This window comes from Larimichthys crocea, chromosome III (assembly GCF_000972845.2).
Source record: "Larimichthys crocea isolate SSNF chromosome III, L_crocea_2.0, whole genome shotgun sequence".
In the NCBI taxonomy this organism is placed as follows: Eukaryota; Metazoa; Chordata; class Actinopteri; family Sciaenidae; genus Larimichthys; species Larimichthys crocea.
Window position 1 is genome coordinate 33,282,339 of NC_040013.1, and position 16,989 is coordinate 33,299,327.

Sequence of the window (16,989 nt, forward strand, 5' to 3'; positions counted from 1 at the left end):
GGAAAAATCAGCCCAAAAGTAAATGGAGTCTCTTTTTTTTCCGAAAAAATCGGCACCGTTGACTTTGACGCGCCCCTGATGAAAAGTTGTGATTTTGATAACTTTTCATTGTGGAGGCCTTGAGAACACACACGCCAAGTTTCAAACACATCGGATAAAATCCCTAGGAGGAGTTCGTTCAAATGCGACCCCTGAAAATGACCCCGAAAACACGAAAAGGCCAACATTGACAAAAATTGGACGCCGTACGCTTCACTGTAGCCCGGGGCACCAAGAGACTTTTTTGTGCGCCTGGGCATGTTACATACTCCCACCAAATTTCGTACATGTGGATGAAACCGTGGCGAAGGGCATTGCCAAAAACGCACACCTAGGTGGCGCTGTCGAGGCATGTGCGTACGTCCATGTGCGAGACCCCAATAATACGTAATTTTACACCTGACATGGGGGGGTAAGGCAAATTTTCGTGAAGAAAAAATAAATAAAAACGCGAAAAAAAAAAACATGCGAAATTCAATAGGGCCTCGCACCGCGTGCTCGGGCCCTTAATATTGTATTCCACTCCTGCCAATAAATACTCCACCATTGACTACCATTTAACTTGGGTTTCTGCTTGCACCTTTTACACTTGTTGTCTCATTTAAAGTCATGGAGCTGCAGCTTTAAGAGGAGGGGGCGGGTCGTTCACGGGACTGTCCCTTTATTTGAATATACAGTAGTTCAGCGGGGCTGGAGTCGGATTGCGTCGGATGTTTTTTCGCCTTGTGAGCTGAGCACGGCGGGACGTGGTGGCTGTAATCGTCGGTAATGCTCAATCACCTCGTCCTATATTTAACATATGAATGATATCTCTCAGCTGGAAAGGAAGGCGTTTTCTCCGCCGCATGCACACCCCGACATTATGGACTTGCACATTTTGGACCATCGGCTCCGGGTCACCAGCATATCCAAAAACGGGCTGGTGAATTTCACACACCCTCTGATTAAACTCATATTTCTCCGGAACAGGACACGGTAAGAAGACTCATTGATCGGGGTCAGATGTTTGTGTCGCTCCGTGTGTGTGAGCCTGGTAATCCAGTACGGATACATGAGATAACCCACAGCCTCTCTTCATTCACTGGGTGGCCGAGCCATTATTGGGCTATTTGCCTGTGCATGCCCTGCTCTGCCTCCATTGAATGACATGCTGCGGTGCATGCATGTAGCAGTAGGTAATTACAGCAGGTTGGGACGTATATTTAACGTTGGGAAAACTGCACATCAGCCAAAATGTTATATCATTTATGAATGGATGTTTACGATGGAGATATGATTGCATTCATTACTGCATTAATCTGTGCAGCCATTTAGTCAACACATGGGTGCATGCATGTATTTTGTAGTCCTGCACCCATTTAAATACATGCAGGCCCAACATATTAGAAAACATGCAGCGTCCCTCCACCCTATTTAGTTGGGACCTCCAACACACAAGTTCGACCCTTGACCTCCTTTACTGAAAGCCAGCATCCACTTTGCAAGTTCTCCAGTCCTCATGTTGGCATTAGTACCAGTTTTCAGTAAATCCCTGGATATCCTCTCATTGTTATGTAATTGTTTATTGCTCTGGCTGCCCTACATGTGCATGATTCAAAGAGGAGCTTAACATCTGTCTTCAAGCTGCCCATAATATAGGCCAGGCAGTGGCTCGGCTACTGCTTTGATGTGAACTGCCAAAGAAGTTGTAAGCAAATCTAAGAAAAGCTTCTCCTCCTCTGCTTGCCTTTGTGCTCCGTGTCGCCTGAACCGTAGATATCACATTGTCCTGGAGGATTTGCTTATCATAAGCATTCAGCAACAGAGAAGTCTTTTAATAAATCACTTTGCCAGGCAACAGAACTAGCCCATGCCTGCATGAATGAATGAATCATGATCTACTTAAAGGTTGTTGTTGTGCATTTCTTGTCAACTGGCATAGTGACATTAGATTTAAATCTCATATACTTACAATCTGTTCACGCCTACTTGCATCCGTCAGTATTTGTCACAGAGTATGGGGTGATACCTCTTGACATGTCCAAACCAGAAATAATGTATCATGATGACTTGCAAAACCTTATAAACGACTGTACTTTACTAACCAAATAGTGCTAATACTAGTCACTGTGAACAATACACAGCTGTACTGTAATTGCGTCAGTATTCTAAGATACAGCCCAACAGGTTTGTGATGAGTAACTCCAAATGATCAAGTGCTGCATTCAGATGTAACCGTATGTTATTTTAAACGTGTGAGCCTGTATTTTTCTTATGAACAAGCTATGTAAAAGCATTCAGTGTCTGGGGGGAAAAAAAACAAAGTAGGTTGAGCCCAAAATGAACCAGAACAAGCATGCGGGCTGCACTTCTTGGATTAGCAGTTCAGGCTGTCTTTCCGTGTTTTTGTTGTGCATGGTTTGGAGTTATGTCATCATACTGTGGATGTTTCTCCTGTTCTTTTTCTGTTGAGTTTTTTTTTTTTTTCTCCTTCTTTGGACAAACTATAGACAATGCAGAATAGGGAGTGGTAGAGAAGCTTAAGTTCATGGCAACTTCAAACAATTGTGGAGCAAAAACAAGCCTCATTGGCCTAGTTGGTTTTAGCTATTTCCCTCTTTCAGGCCTCAGCTATTCATTAGAGAACAACTCACAGAGAATGCGCACAAAGTGAATTAAAAGCAGTCCTGATCTGAATTTTAAGGAGGTTATCACTTCTAGCCTTTTCACGCTTATTCCAAATTGTAAGATGGTACATTTTCCCCTCACATCATCCAACACAACTGATGCATTAAAACACCTGTGGTGCAGAGGGTGAAAGTGGTCAAAGGCTGTGCCCTAGAAATATAACCCCATATGTCAGAGGCAGTTATTCTGTGAAGGACAGCTATGTTTATAGTTATTGAGAGTACATAGAATGAGGAGGATATGATCTTGCAAAAAAGTGTATGCATCTCCCATGATGAGTGGGGGAAAAAATATGAATCACGCACTTGTAAATTGTTAGTTTGTAATCTTTGTAGTTTGTAGTTGTATGGGTGTGGTATTAATCAAAGCCCAGTGTCAGTCCAATATATTGATACTGTGGATGCAGCCCTGCAGGCTCCACACAGTCCACCTTTCTTCTCTTTGGCGGCTCACTAACGAGAGCATGGGCTAGAACAATGCCTCAGCTGAGCCAGAAACCCAACAGGGAGTTTTCCACTTGTCTGCTTCAGTGATCTGTCATGACTGGAGATCTCGCTCCCCTTGTTTACACAAGGCTGACCACCCCCTCTCTAATAACAAGCAGGGATGTCTAGAAAAAACACACAAAAAAAATGTCCCCATTGTTCTGAAAAAATAAAAGGAACCCGTGAGAACGCTATAGAATTGGCTCGTAGGAAGCTACAAAGGCAGCAGACAGCATTGGTTGTCCACCGGCAACGGGGATTAGATAGCTTGAGGCTAACTCTTCATACTTCATCATCTGTTTGCTTCACTCTTATTATGTTTCTTCAGCTGGAGCATCAGTTGCAGAAAACCCACCACCAACAACCCTCACTACCACCGCTTGGTGTGTTCAGCTGGATCAAAGTCCAGACTCTTGTGTGCTTGGTTTTCATCTTCCCCACTCGACCCCTCCCTCGCTACCTGTTGCTTCCTTATCTCTTTGGTTGTTTTCCATCTCCTCCTTTTCATGTTACCTCATGCCTCAATAGAAGGAGTTTGTTTTGAGAACATATTACCACCATTCATCACACACAGACTATGTGGCACTGTTACTGAGTCCTGTACAAACATGTTTGAAAGTCGATTAATCATAGTCTCTGAAAATGGCCATCACAAGTCCCCGCAGCCCAAAATGATTAACAGTCCAAAATCAAAAAGAATATTCATATTACGGTGCTATAACTCAGAGAAAACCAGCACATACTCACATTAGAGAAGCTAAATCTTGCAAATGTTCGTCAAACTTTTATGATAAATCTTTTAAGACTCATTTTCTTTCAGTTGACCTCATCATTGTGATCCAAACTATTTTTCTTCTTCTCTTTCAAATGACCAGTTGATTAATCAGTTCATCTTTATGATGGAAACACAAAGCACATCCTACAGACTAGATACATACTGTGATACTGCTTCCTTTGGACTCTATTTGTTCTCTACTTGTTTGTTTTTCCCCTTTTATGTGTTGAAGTAGATACAAGGGTAGATGGAAGGGTAGTGGTAGAAAGCTATCTATCATATCTATCAACTTATTGTAGGTAAAAGCAATCTTACTTAGAATGAGTGCAGAGGATTGAGTAGTAATTGTAAAAACAATGTTGGCAAATGGGTTTTCTAGTGTGCTTGTCAGTATGCTGGAATGAAGCTTAGGTTAGGCATCTATCTGTCTTATCTGTACTTCACAAACAGGAAGCTGAACAAGCGCAGTCGTCTCTCAGATTTCCCTTGTTTTTCTTGACGACACACAACCAGTGTGCTGTTGAAGGTTGGCTGCCTTGCAGGTGTAATCTAAAATCCTTCATTGTCACCTCCAAAAACACAACACCACATGTGATGTAGCTCCACACCTGATCCTTCTCACTTGCAGGATAGATGAATACTTGCAGGAAACTGCAAGCTGGGTAAGGTGAAGGGTCAACAGGAAATGAGGGGGGTATTATAACACAATGGGCTGGCTCAGCTCAGCTCGCTAGCACAGCTGATAATTTGTATTAGAGTGTTCTCTCACTGTGTCTCTCTTTGTCTCTCTGTGGCGTGATTGTCCCATCTCATGGCAGGGATTACTTTTTGCTGAGTCAGGAGTTTGTCAGTCTCACTCCTCTACTGTAATAGCATCAGCTGACTGATAAGCAGAGCAAGAGGAAGGTGTAGCTCCAGTGAGAAGTTTTAGGGAAACAGGAATATGTAGCACTTCCTTTTTAGGGAGAGTAGGCAGGGAAGAAAATGAAGAGAGTTCTATCCATGTAGAAATGGTTCTTCTCTTCTCTCTACCAAAAACTGAAAAGCTTTAGTAATTAAAGGCTTCTGGAGGCTTTCTTTTGGCTTTCTATTTTTATATTGTCTATCTTCTTGCATCCAACCATTGTGGATATCCCCTCACAAAGCTTTTCCTATATTAAATGCACACAATGATAATAAGCTCACACATGCACCCACATTCACACACCAACATTACAGAGCATTTTATCGGGAGCTTTAGCTCTGAAGCGAGTGCTATTAAATGGCCGTACATGTAACATGTAAGTTTTGTCCACAAAAGCAACATTCAATAGAACTGAACACTGGGGCCAGACCAAGCAACAGCCTTTGAAAGCAAATGCATTTGGCCCCAAGCCTGATGAAGATCCAAATACCAAACTGAAGAGAGAAAGCAAGATCCCAAATAACAACAACTTGATACCAGTTGGTCTTTTCTTTGTAATGCTTTTGTATCAGTCAGTAAAACTGCTTTGCCTTTTTTAAAAATAATGCAATCCCTTGCATCCTCAAACTCTCATATCAGCACATTTAGAGTGGGGTTGCCCGGGCTTTCCTTGAATGCAGCATTTTGCAGCTAAAGCTGTGCCCCACTTTGGTGTGTTTATACCCACCATTTGCTGTAGACAAAGAAGCAATGTCAACATAATGCTGAGCTTGGGCTAATTGTGTTGACAGCCTGTTTTGAAACTAGTACGAATTTCGGAGAACCCATTTATCTGATTCCTGGTAGCTGTTATAATGAAAAGCTTTTGTTGGTTGCTAATGAATAATACTGGTCTTTCACTTCCTGTTGACTACGTATCTCCTGTCTTTCATGTTTTTCTCAACTTCCAACTACATACCTCTCTTCATCTGCATTTCCTTTCTTGTTTCAGATGTAAGTTTTTCAGTCTGACGGAGACACCAGAGAACTACACAGTCGTCCTGGACGAGGAGGGATTTAAAGGTAAAACACCCTTGTCCACACACATCTTTTATCACTTTGACCAGGCAGGGGTTTGTCCTCCCACACTCTGACCTGACTTTAGTCCCAGCTGTACATAGTGATGTCATAAAGCATACACTATATACTAATCTTTGAAGTGTAGCATTTAGCAGCTGTCTGCTTTGGCTTAACATTTTGTACTTACAGAAAATTATGCAAGACAAATGATTTAGGGAAGGTACTGCCAATTTAATGATAAGAAACTTAACAAGGAACTTTATACTTCAGGATCCGTTTACAAATCAGGAAGAACTATTCAAATTATGAAAGCTGTTGCATAATTTCCATTTGAGCTTTGTCACGTCTACAAGTGACTTCATCATCAGTGTTACTATGTGTCGTTTTCCTAAATCTCTCAGCATTATCTTCTGTGTCGCTTTCTATTTGAAAATGCCACTCATTTTCAAACATGGTTAGCTAGTAGCCAGCGTGTAGTCTTGAACTGGGTCACAGTATAGGACTTGTTGTTTTAACAGTCTAATGTTACTTCCTTCCTTTTTTGTTCTCGCCACAGGCCTTATGAAGTAGGATGGGTGTATGCTGCCATACTATCTAGGAAAATAACAACCCAAAGACTCAATGGAAGGAGAAAAAAAAAATCAGCTTTAATGAATCAAATGTTTTGAACTCACCTCAAACACAGAATGTAGATTTGCCCCAGTTAACTTCCAGTTTGGGGGATTTTAATTGGTAAGAAAGTCTAAAATTTCTCTTTAACACCAGTGAGTAAGAGATCTGTCCAATATTGTGGATTTGAGGGTTTATCTGTGTACAGTTTAGCTGCTATTTTGGTACCTCTGACTTATAAAGGTCAATCGCAGCTTGACAGAAAACAGTTTGCCCTCTTTGGGATCAAGGTGCACCTAAATTTAAAACAATTTGTCAAGACTAAGAGCAATTTCAATGTTTTGATTGCCGATTAATAAGATTAACTCCTGCAGTTTGTTTTTGTTGATGGGTATCTAACTTTATTAGTTTTTATGCAGTGAACAAATGTTCAATCATAAAGTGAACAGATAGCTTCATTCATAAAATAAATTGTCTAGAATGTACCCTTCTGTCTGACTGCACTCTTGAGACATGGTCAACAGTGTAACCTTCTGTCAGTCGGCCATTTTCATTTGGTCATTTTTGCACAGATCTAGTTATTAAAGGCATACATTGCCTCCAGGTGGTCTGTTTTCCACCCAGTCTTCTTTCCTCTCCTCCTAACTGTGTCTATTTTAAGAGGTGAAAGCTGGTGTAGCGAAGCCACAGGGGGCCTTCTGTGACAAATTATGCCAACCAGAACACTGACTCTTTTGAAGGGGAGTAAAGAAAAAGGAAAGAAAGGAGTATTCACTGCAGAAGGTATAAACTTCTTAGCTATTTTTTATATTTTAAGTTAGATGAATGGTAATGAAATCATCACCAGAAGGTTTTGTGCTTCTCTGAAGGTTTTTGAGACAAGTTTTCTCTCCCGCTCAGCATTCAGAAGTTCTTCCCTCTGTTGTACAAGTCGAGCAGTGTATGAAGAGTTAGTCAGTTAGACCTGTTATTTAAGTGACACCCATTAAAGGTTGGGGTGCACATCTCCTGAGGTCTTTACCCCAGTATCTCTCTTTCTTTCAGCTTCTTGTTTACTTCCTGAATAGACACCTGTTTCCCATGTAGCTTCCAGCTTCTTGGGACGAAGAGTGAAATATCCTGCTTTTCTCTTTCAGCTTAGAAACTTGGGTGGTTAGAGCTCCATCTGAACTTCAACAATCTTTTAACTTTGACCCTGCCTTAACACCTTGTAGGAGTTGCATATCCAAATGCATCGGTATCGGGTCACACTCCTCGGCCAAGAATGTTGCGGTGGTGTAGTTGCTGTTGACCTCTCCTGAGCATAGGTTTTACTTGTGTCACTGTGTAGTTGAAGTCATAGGGGCGTTTTAGTTCTCTATGGTAAAGGAAGAGTCAGGAGGTGGGGGAGAGGAAGTGTGTGTATGTTATACTGAGCAACAAACAAGAGGAAGTCGTTACTTAAAGCTGCCTCATAGTTCACACCTCTAGAAACATACAGTACAGATACATCATAAAGTTATGATGTGGTACAGACATTATACTTAAAGAGCTTTTACTTTTGAGGTTACCAAGTAACTTTTGTTTTTCACTGTACAGATGTTGGTCACACAGTCCCCTTATAGTTTGTATATAGTATCTTTGTTACATTCTTTGTGGTTTGTAAGCATGTGACTGCTGTTGGTCATCGCCGGTGCTTAACTGTATTTCTGGTGCTGCTGGTTTGGCTGCTTTAGGGGTCTGTTTTCATGTCTGGTACTGAATACTTTTACATTTTATGTAAAGCTGATACTTCAGATCAGATTCAGTGTTTGCACTGGAGTTTTCGTAATATATATATATTTCGTCATCTTCTTTTTGTTTCAGTGTTTCGGTTTCAGTTGTACTTGACAAACTGTGTCAGTTATGCAATTTAGGTTATGCACCTGCAGAATGCGTTCTGCCACATGGGAACATCTGTTTATTTTCTTATTAGAATGGCGGTTACACCATTTTTTCTTTTTTTTTTTTTGTACAATAAAATCTGTTGTTTTTATGTTAAGTAAGGGAGCTGGAGTAAATCCACCCAGTAACCACTGATTTGGTCATTTCAAGTTTCAAGTTTCAGGTTTATTTATCATATGCAGGTTAACACAGTATACTAAAATAGAATATGAGAAAAATATAAATTTGTATATAATACAAAATCTACTAAAAATAGAATATGAAAAATATGTTTTAATGTTTTTATACACTGAACAAGGTTGAGACAACTATATTAAAGTATTATTGTATAAATAGATATGAACATACTATGTAAATAGGATATATTACACTATTGGGATACTGATTGTAAGAGTAAAGTGACACATTTGAAATGCAGTATTGCACATCCATTAAAATAATTGGTGGCATAAAATCGAGATCTGCTGACTCTTTTAGCCCTTGGTAAAGTTCAGAGTGTAACCCAGTAGCATCAGACCTTCTCTGCCTGTTAAATGCACTCATCTTTCAAACTCCATGACTCTAGTTTATGATGCATGTGTCCTGTCAAACATTTGATATCTTAAACACAAAATGATTTTCTCAGATAAACTCCTTCCAGAGCCACAGAAGATATTGTGCAACTACTTTCGTAGTTGTGTAGTAGCCTTATTTCACAAGTAAACCGACCTCTATATAAATAAGATGGGTCAGAGTGCCCCATTAAAATGGTACCAACAGCATCAAAATAATGTGTAGTTAGGAAGTACTGAACACTAAAATTTAATTTAAATTTAATCTTTTGACCTGCAAATTACCAAACCATGCATGCTGTATGTATGCTCACTGACTTATTTTTCTCCTGTTGACCTCACTTAGAGCTACAGCCATCAGAGCATCTCAAGGTAGAGGGTTCCATATGGCTTCCGCTCAACGTGGTCTCCAATGGCAACGCCTCCAGCAGCTCGCAGGCTGTTGGCGTGACCAAGATTGCCAAGTCGGTCATCGCACCTCTGGCCCAGCAGCACGTCTCTGTTTTCATGCTCTCCACTTATCAGACCGACTTTATTCTGGTGAGTCCTGTCTACTTTAGTCTTTTTTTTTTTCTCCACTTTTTTCCACTCTGGGTCTAATCAGCAGTCACATGTATCTTGTTGTTCAGTGTTGTATAATTTAGAGACCTCTGGAGCAAATGATCAAACGCTCTCAATGAAGCCTTTTGCCTCCTGAGCTCTGCCGGACAAAACAAGACACATTTTATCCACTGACCAGTTTTGCAGTTAAGGGAGAACTAATTCCTGATAGAGCTGAGGACACTGAAAAGTTAGTTGATGTATTACAAGTGAATGTGTTAAGTGGGCAAAAATAGATGACAGATGTCTGTGTCAGCAAGTTTATTATTGATCGACGTGCTGGTTGAGCTCAACTCTTCCCTTAAAGCGAGTCAGTGTTGTGCCCTGAAACAACACCAAATATAATGAAATACTGAATTCATTGTAGACTATATATACATAAAAGAAAACATTGATATTTATGTTCCACATCTGTGTTGTGTAGGTGAGAGAGAAAGACCTGTCTATAGTCATCAGCACTCTGGAGGAGGAGTTCAATATCTACAAGGAGGTGGGAGGAGAGTCTGTCCCTGTGCAATGTACGGATGTTTCCAACGGCCTCCAGAAGAACGGCAAAGAAGGTAGAGGTCACAGTCCAGTTTAGTATGAATTCACTTACCACTTAGGTATTGATTGAGCTTATTTCAGAGGATATGGTTAAGATCCTTTAGCACCACCTTCAGGTTCTTTGTGCAAAGTCACAGATGTAGGAGACAATCTTAAAACATAGTCTCAGGTCATTTAACAAATATGCCAGTGAGCCACACAGCATTGGATTTTTTTTTTCTGGGAGTGAAGGAGTAACTCAAGCAGAAGAGTTTCATGGCCAAAATATTTTTCCACATAGGTAAGACCTATATTGAGAACTACTCAAGTAAAAGTAAAAACAGCTCTTTAGAAATTCAGACATACAGCACAGCACGCCTTAAACACAGTGTAGTTTCAGTTTTACATGTGATGTGTGTCATGATTGTGTCATGTGTGTCACGAAAGATTTCGAATCACTTTTCTATGGATGTCGACCTTTGCCTACTAAGGTCAGAGTAACTGTACATATCTCAAATCTAAAAAAAGAAGGCAGTAACCGGTACAGATACAAGTTTGCACAAATGTTACTGTCTTTTTAAGAAAGCACTGTAATGAAGTCATATCTATAACCAGAACAAACCACCTTAGAAACCAAAAAAAAAAAAAAAAAAAAGGCTTGTTTCTCCTCCAGGTGTCAGGAGTGTGTTGCCCATACTCTGTAATCAAGCTGTGTGTACAATGCATTAAAAGTATGGGCTAGTAAGTTAGATAAACAAGTGTGCTTGTCAGTAGTGATTTCATGGCCTTTTCTGACATTGATTAAACCCTCTGTGCCATTATGAAGAAGGAAATTTATTTGTATTTATAACAACAAGAGGAACCTGCTGTTCATGGACACCCGCTGTGCTTAACAAAGTCGTGTTTGGCTTAAACAAATATTACAGTATATGACATTATATAATGAAACAATGCAAACCGACTCGGCCTGGGTTTCAACTGAACTTGTGAACTGCATTGAGTAACCATCCGTTACAGGAAGTTACTTTTACATCAGCACAATGTACAGTACATGCTGTACCATAAGGGCAAAAAAACGTGTCTATACGATTTCGACATTGTGTCAACATTTAAGAAAAGCATGTTTTTTGTATGTCAGATAAACCTTTCACCCACCAGCTATGCTTGCCAGTGCAACTGACCTAATTGCACTTTCATCTGCAAGAAAAAGTAGATCTAAAGAAAAAAAAGTGAAGAAAATATAAAAATGAAGCTGAGAAAACTTGTCAGGCATTATTAGAGTGGGAGGGAATTCATTGATTTCTCACCAATAACTCTCTCTGGATTGTTGTTTCGATGGTACGGACCAATCAAATTATTAGACATGGATCAGTTGTCAAATCCAGTTTTAAGGCACTCGATATAATTTATGTTCTGGCAGGAGATCAATTGATATTTTAAAGTGTAAGAGTAGATTTAGTCCAAAAAATGACAGAGTTTAGTTAAAACATGCATTTAAGACAGAAATCCAGTCTGTATGTGGGAACAGGAAACTTCACTTGCAGTAAAATGCATTTAAAATGACATTGTCATATTTTTCTTTCACTGGTATTTTAGTCAATAGAAAAATGTCTGTCAGATCTAGTGTCAAACAGCATGCATATCTGTTGCAGACTACAAACTAACACTGCCTATGCTCCTCCAGCCCTCCAGCCTACAGTTCACCCGGTGCTCATCCCCCAGAACCAGTTCTGTGTCATGTCTCTGGACCCGGACACGCTGCCGTCCATCGCCACCACGCTCATTGATGTCCTCTTTTATTCCAACTGGTAAGATAACGTTGGCTCATACCACTGTAATACCTCTCTAAAACACAAGGTGGCAACATATGATCTAAGCTAGAGACCACCTCACCTGCCCTGTGATTATTCCAAGTTGTACATTAAACGTGGCACATAGGCCACACAGGTAGTTGTTTTACATCTGTTTAATGTGCACAGACATATTCTTATTTATTTATTTATTTATTTATTTATTTATTTATTTCAGTTTTATAAATGACCAAAACTACTTTTAAATTGAAATACATAGCTAGACTTTCTCCCTTACTCTGGACTCTGAAATCTTTAGCACACACTGATTTAAAAAAATAAATATAAATTATATATAATACAAAGTTTGGAATAATTTTATTTTTATTCCTTTTAAATAACTGTTCTCTCTGTGACTTGACAATTTTATTGTGTGACTTCACATATTGTTATAATACAAATGACCTCTTTAAAAATCAATGCTTTTGCCTGTCTCATTGAATATGTGTCCTCCCTTTCTAGTCCTAAAGACGATGCGCAGTCATCTCCCAGCCAGGACTTGGACTGTATCAAGTTCTTCTCCTTCTCCCTTATTGATGGCTACATCTCCCTGGTCATGGACACTGAGGCTCAGAGACAGTGAGGGTTCAGTCCTTCTGAAAATTTAAACCACAGCTCCTTGAATAGTTTTATAATGATTTATACTTTTACTACAATTTTAATGTTCTTACAGCAATTTACTTTAATTTACTTTAATTGTTGACTTGTCTGTTGCTCTGTGGGTGTTATGGAGTTGCAGTGTCGGCACTTGCAAGCATTTATCTGGCAATTCCTAGAAGAGGGTTTTTCGCATGTCCATCTCTGAATTGTTGCTTGGTAGAAATCAGTGTTTGACCTTTGTTCTTTAGGTTTCCTGCTGATCTTCTCTTTACCAGCTCCTCTGGGGAGCTGTGGAGAATGGTTCGCATAGGGGGACAACCACTGGGCTTTGGTAAGGCTACCTCCTGTCATTTATTTATTTTGTAATGAATTATTTCTATTTTGTCAGAGGTGGTGTAAAGATGTCTAGTCTCGTTTATTGTATTATGTTTTTATATCACTTTTTAAAAACTTTTTTTAATATACAATCTGTAGTAAGTTTAATTCACATGCATGTTTTACATGAATACAGAACTGACACAGGCATATATGCAAAATGGTAACATTTGTAATCTATAAAAGATGATGATCTGATTAAATTTCTATTTAATCAAAGATCTTCAGATTGGCTTACTAACGCCTGTTAATGATTGTGATACTAATTGCATGTCTCACTCACTTTTTTTTTTTTAGATGAGTGTGGTATAGTCGCCCAGATATCTCAGCCTCTGGCTGACAGCGACATCTCTGCCTATTACATAAGCACCTTCAGCTTTGACCATGCTCTGGTGAGTCCACCATCTTTACATTAATTTTTTAAGCCACCGTTGATTTCCGTCATGGAAATGAAATATTGAAACTCATCAGTACATTTGTGCAATGATCCAAGCATGTCTATAAATGTGAGGAAAAAATGTATATGGCCTTGCAAGTTTGGAAAATGGATCAAATCGTTTCTATGACTTGTGAAATCCTGTTATTCAGATATGCATTTGTTCATCAGCAATTAAAATGATTACACCCTGATATATTGAACTGACAAACCAATAAAACATTAACAAATTAAAGCACTTAGCTCATTTGAAAACATGCTTGTTTGGAGTCTGAATTTGACCAAGCAAAATCAGAAAGACATACATTTGTCCTTGATGCCCAAGTTAATATGTAAACACTGTTAAGTGTTAGTTCATAGCCTAATGTTCATATACTTTTCATCTAGAAACAAACAGATTCTCAGTATACCTTTGTAAAACCATGTTTTTGTGATGTCTGTGTAAATTTACAATATATATGGTGCTAAAACGCCACAGTTACTGCACGTTTTCCCGCTCTCAGTATTCATTTTTGCTGTCCCGTTTTTTTCACAGTGGTTGTCTTGGATGAATCTGTATCTGTCTGCCAACTTAGTCATCAACTCTTACCAGCTATATTATCTCGAAAATTACCAAGAAATGTTTATCTGGTTCATTTCTCTGCCATTACCCAGAAACTTATCACAGAATTTCTGCCACAGAGTGAATCAGAAATGACAAAATTTCCCCCCTTCATCATTGTGCTGGATGTTTTATTTTTAAGCATCCTTCTGTTGTCGGCGGAAGTTGAGAAGACTAATCTTTTCAAATAATCAAACATAACTCGATTATGTTGACTGTTTTGTGGTTGATGTATTGTAATTTACAATGACTCATTAACCGCTGATGTAGATGAATCTCAATTTTATGCCTCCATCTCTTTCTTGTCATTGTGTCCTAACCCTTGACATTTGTGATGGTTTGATAGGGTTTTCCAAAAACAAAAAAAGTGAAATCAGATGTGCAAACTATTAAACTCTTGTATGTATGTATTGTGGCATTTAAAGCCTGCTCCATATGATTGCTTTATAAGGAGTGCCATAAGTCTTTATATCATTTTTCTAAGAACGTAGCTGTTTTCAGGAAGAAAGCTCTTGTTAACCTACTTTACACTACCTTCCCAGCATCAGACAAAGTTAGCTACTACTACTTGGTAAAGCATTTATCAGCTAAAGAATCAGGTATTTGTTTTTCTAAATAGAGGGAACTATAAAACCTTTAGGTGCACATGTAATGAATTGCATTGTGTGTCTTCTGTTATAGAAATCCTGTGTCTTTCTGCTCTCCTACCTCTTTGCTTCCTAGTCTGAAAAAAACTGTTTTATGAGCCTAGTCACCAAATACTGGCCAAAAAAAAAAGAAAAGAGGTGAAGCTAGTTGACCCTTTTGGTATCCCACATGTATTCAGTAATACTTTACTACCTTCATAATGTTTTGGAAATTAGTGTTTAACTGACATTTATGGCATTGAGCTCAACGGCAAAGTGTCTTAGTCATAGATGATTATTGCATTTTTTCCCTGTAATTCTAAAGTTAGAACGGAAACTTGTAAAAATGAGTGGGATTGGTGTTAATCACAGCCCAAGCTAAAAATTCCATTGCTAAACATTTTGCTAGCTGTGACATTCCAGTGTCTCTTACTCATACATGTATGAGTAATTTTTTGCTCCCAAGGTCCTTGGTAAATAAATGCAATCAGGTGGATTATATATGAAATGCCATAGCACTGGCATTTGGTCGATTTAAAAGTTATAGGTAGGAAACCTTTTTCAGCAATATTTCAAACCTATTAAGTTTGTGGTATGATTAAACATGTAATCCAAAAACAAATACTGAAAGAACTTTGAAATACAACTTTCAGATTTAAAAGTCTGGATTCCTCAAATTTTTCTCAAAAATACACACCTACATACAACGTTGTCTGGATTCCTCAAATTTACTACCCTATAGCTGGTGATGATGGACATTTTGTTGAAAAAAGAAAATAGGACATACCCTTCTTGTAAAGAGGAAGAATGAAAAGGATGGACGTCACGTAGAAAGCTTTCGATTAAGAAGTCACACAGAAATAACTAAGAACAGAACAAAGATTTCGTCATTAGTAGAAAATATGAAAGAACATGTGCATATGGGGTGATAGGACGTCACTGTTTTGGTCATTTTTCAGTGAATTTGTCAGAATCATTTTATCTTGAACACGGTCTTAGGGAAATTCCATTATTTGCCAATGAGATTTCTTACTAACTATTGTTTGTGGGAGATATACAGAATGGGATTACAGATTTGATTTGCAGTTCACATTCAGTTCTAACAAAGACCACATTAAACACTGGGGGGAAAAAAGGGGATGAAACCTTTATCCTATACACAAAGCGTGTACCCTCTTCTAGGTCTCCTTGGAAAATGGCAACATACTTCTTGTTCTGCTGCCCCCTAGTGGCCAAAAAAAATCAACTAATACTGTTTTTTTTCTCTATTACTTTCAAGGTCCCTGAGGAGGACATAGTGAGTGTGACAGATATGCTGCAACATCAGAGGAAAGAACCAGCTACGAGTTGATTCCTGAAGTCCTGTCTGAGCTGGATGATCCTGGTTCAATATGCCGCCATTCACTCCAACTCCAGTGGCCAGAGGTGGCAGGCAAGCAGGAAAGGAAGCTAACCCTGTGCCTAGACTAGCACTGCATCGGCAGCAGTATTAACTACTACGAACTTGCCATGACCACCAGAAGCACTTCTCTATGGTGTGCACACAGTTTGTGAGGCCTCCTGTCTTACCTATCTAAGGCAGGATGCACTGAGTCCCAGGGGGCCCACTAACTCACACATGCACAGTCACTCCTAAACACATACACATCCAGACACACACATTTAAATTTACAAGCACAAAGTCAGACTTATGAACATGTATGATAGATTCTCTTTCTCTTTCATTTAATAGGATTTGAGATCTCGAGGTTTATGGTCTGAGGTTGAATTGTTCGTGATATTATTTTGCTGTATACAGCAGACCACACTCACATATATTTCACCGAGTGCTATAAATACACAACTTGGTCTTCCAGTAGCGTTTCTATCATAATATCACGTGTCTAAACAGCTGAGGTTTTTTGTTTTTTATCAAAGGCCATTGGTAAGAATTGCAATTTTCCGTTTGAAGCGTGAATTTTGAAATGCAAGGCAGTTGTGAACACCGATGTTACAATAATTTTTATGCAAAACAAAACTGAGAATTTCTATTTTCTGACAACAGGGCTTACTTGTTTTGGTTTGAGAAATATGTGCAGGTAGTACTAAATATTAAAACTACTCCAAATGCTGTCAAACAGGACGGTAGGCTTGATGAGCGTGTTTTTTAAGAGGTCAGCATTTCTTAACCATTGTATTACCCAAGGTCAATAACACTATGTCTTATTTTTTTGTTATTTGCACAATAAACTTTTAATTTAGCTAATATCACTTAGATGTTTTCTTTGGTACAACTACATTTTGTACTATTTGAAGTAAAAGTATTCTGTAAACATTTGTAATTTTCGTGCTGCTTCATTCAATAAAAGTATTGAAAATAATATA

At 38.9% G+C, this 16,989-nt stretch overlaps 1 protein-coding gene across 1 annotated transcript; it reads left to right on the top strand.

Moving 5' to 3' along the window:
• The first annotated feature begins 688 nt into the window (after positions 1–688).
• Positions 689–16,989, top strand: castor1 (cytosolic arginine sensor for mTORC1 subunit 1). Its single transcript, XM_010736851.3, has 9 exons — positions 689–1,014; positions 5,862–5,932; positions 9,359–9,552; positions 10,037–10,172; positions 11,822–11,945; positions 12,450–12,566; positions 12,836–12,918; positions 13,260–13,354; positions 15,905–16,989. The coding sequence occupies exons 1-9, from the start codon at positions 839–841 to the stop codon at positions 15,974–15,976; spliced, it is 1,068 nt and encodes a 355-aa protein (XP_010735153.2). The 5' UTR covers positions 689–838; the 3' UTR covers positions 15,977–16,989.

What these genes read in the sequence shown, in the direction of transcription:
- castor1 (XM_010736851.3), top strand. Translation starts at nt 839, where the DNA reads ATGAATGATATCTCTCAGCTGGAAAGGAAGGCGTTTTCTCCGCCGCAT. An exon ending in TTTCTCCGGAACAGGACACG is followed by an intron (nt 1,015 to 5,861) that starts GTAAGAAGACTC and finishes TTCTTGTTTCAG; the next exon opens with ATGTAAGTTTTTCAGTCTGA. An exon ending in GTCCTCTTTTATTCCAACTG is followed by an intron (nt 11,946 to 12,449) that starts GTAAGATAACGT and finishes CTCCCTTTCTAG; the next exon opens with TCCTAAAGACGATGCGCAGT.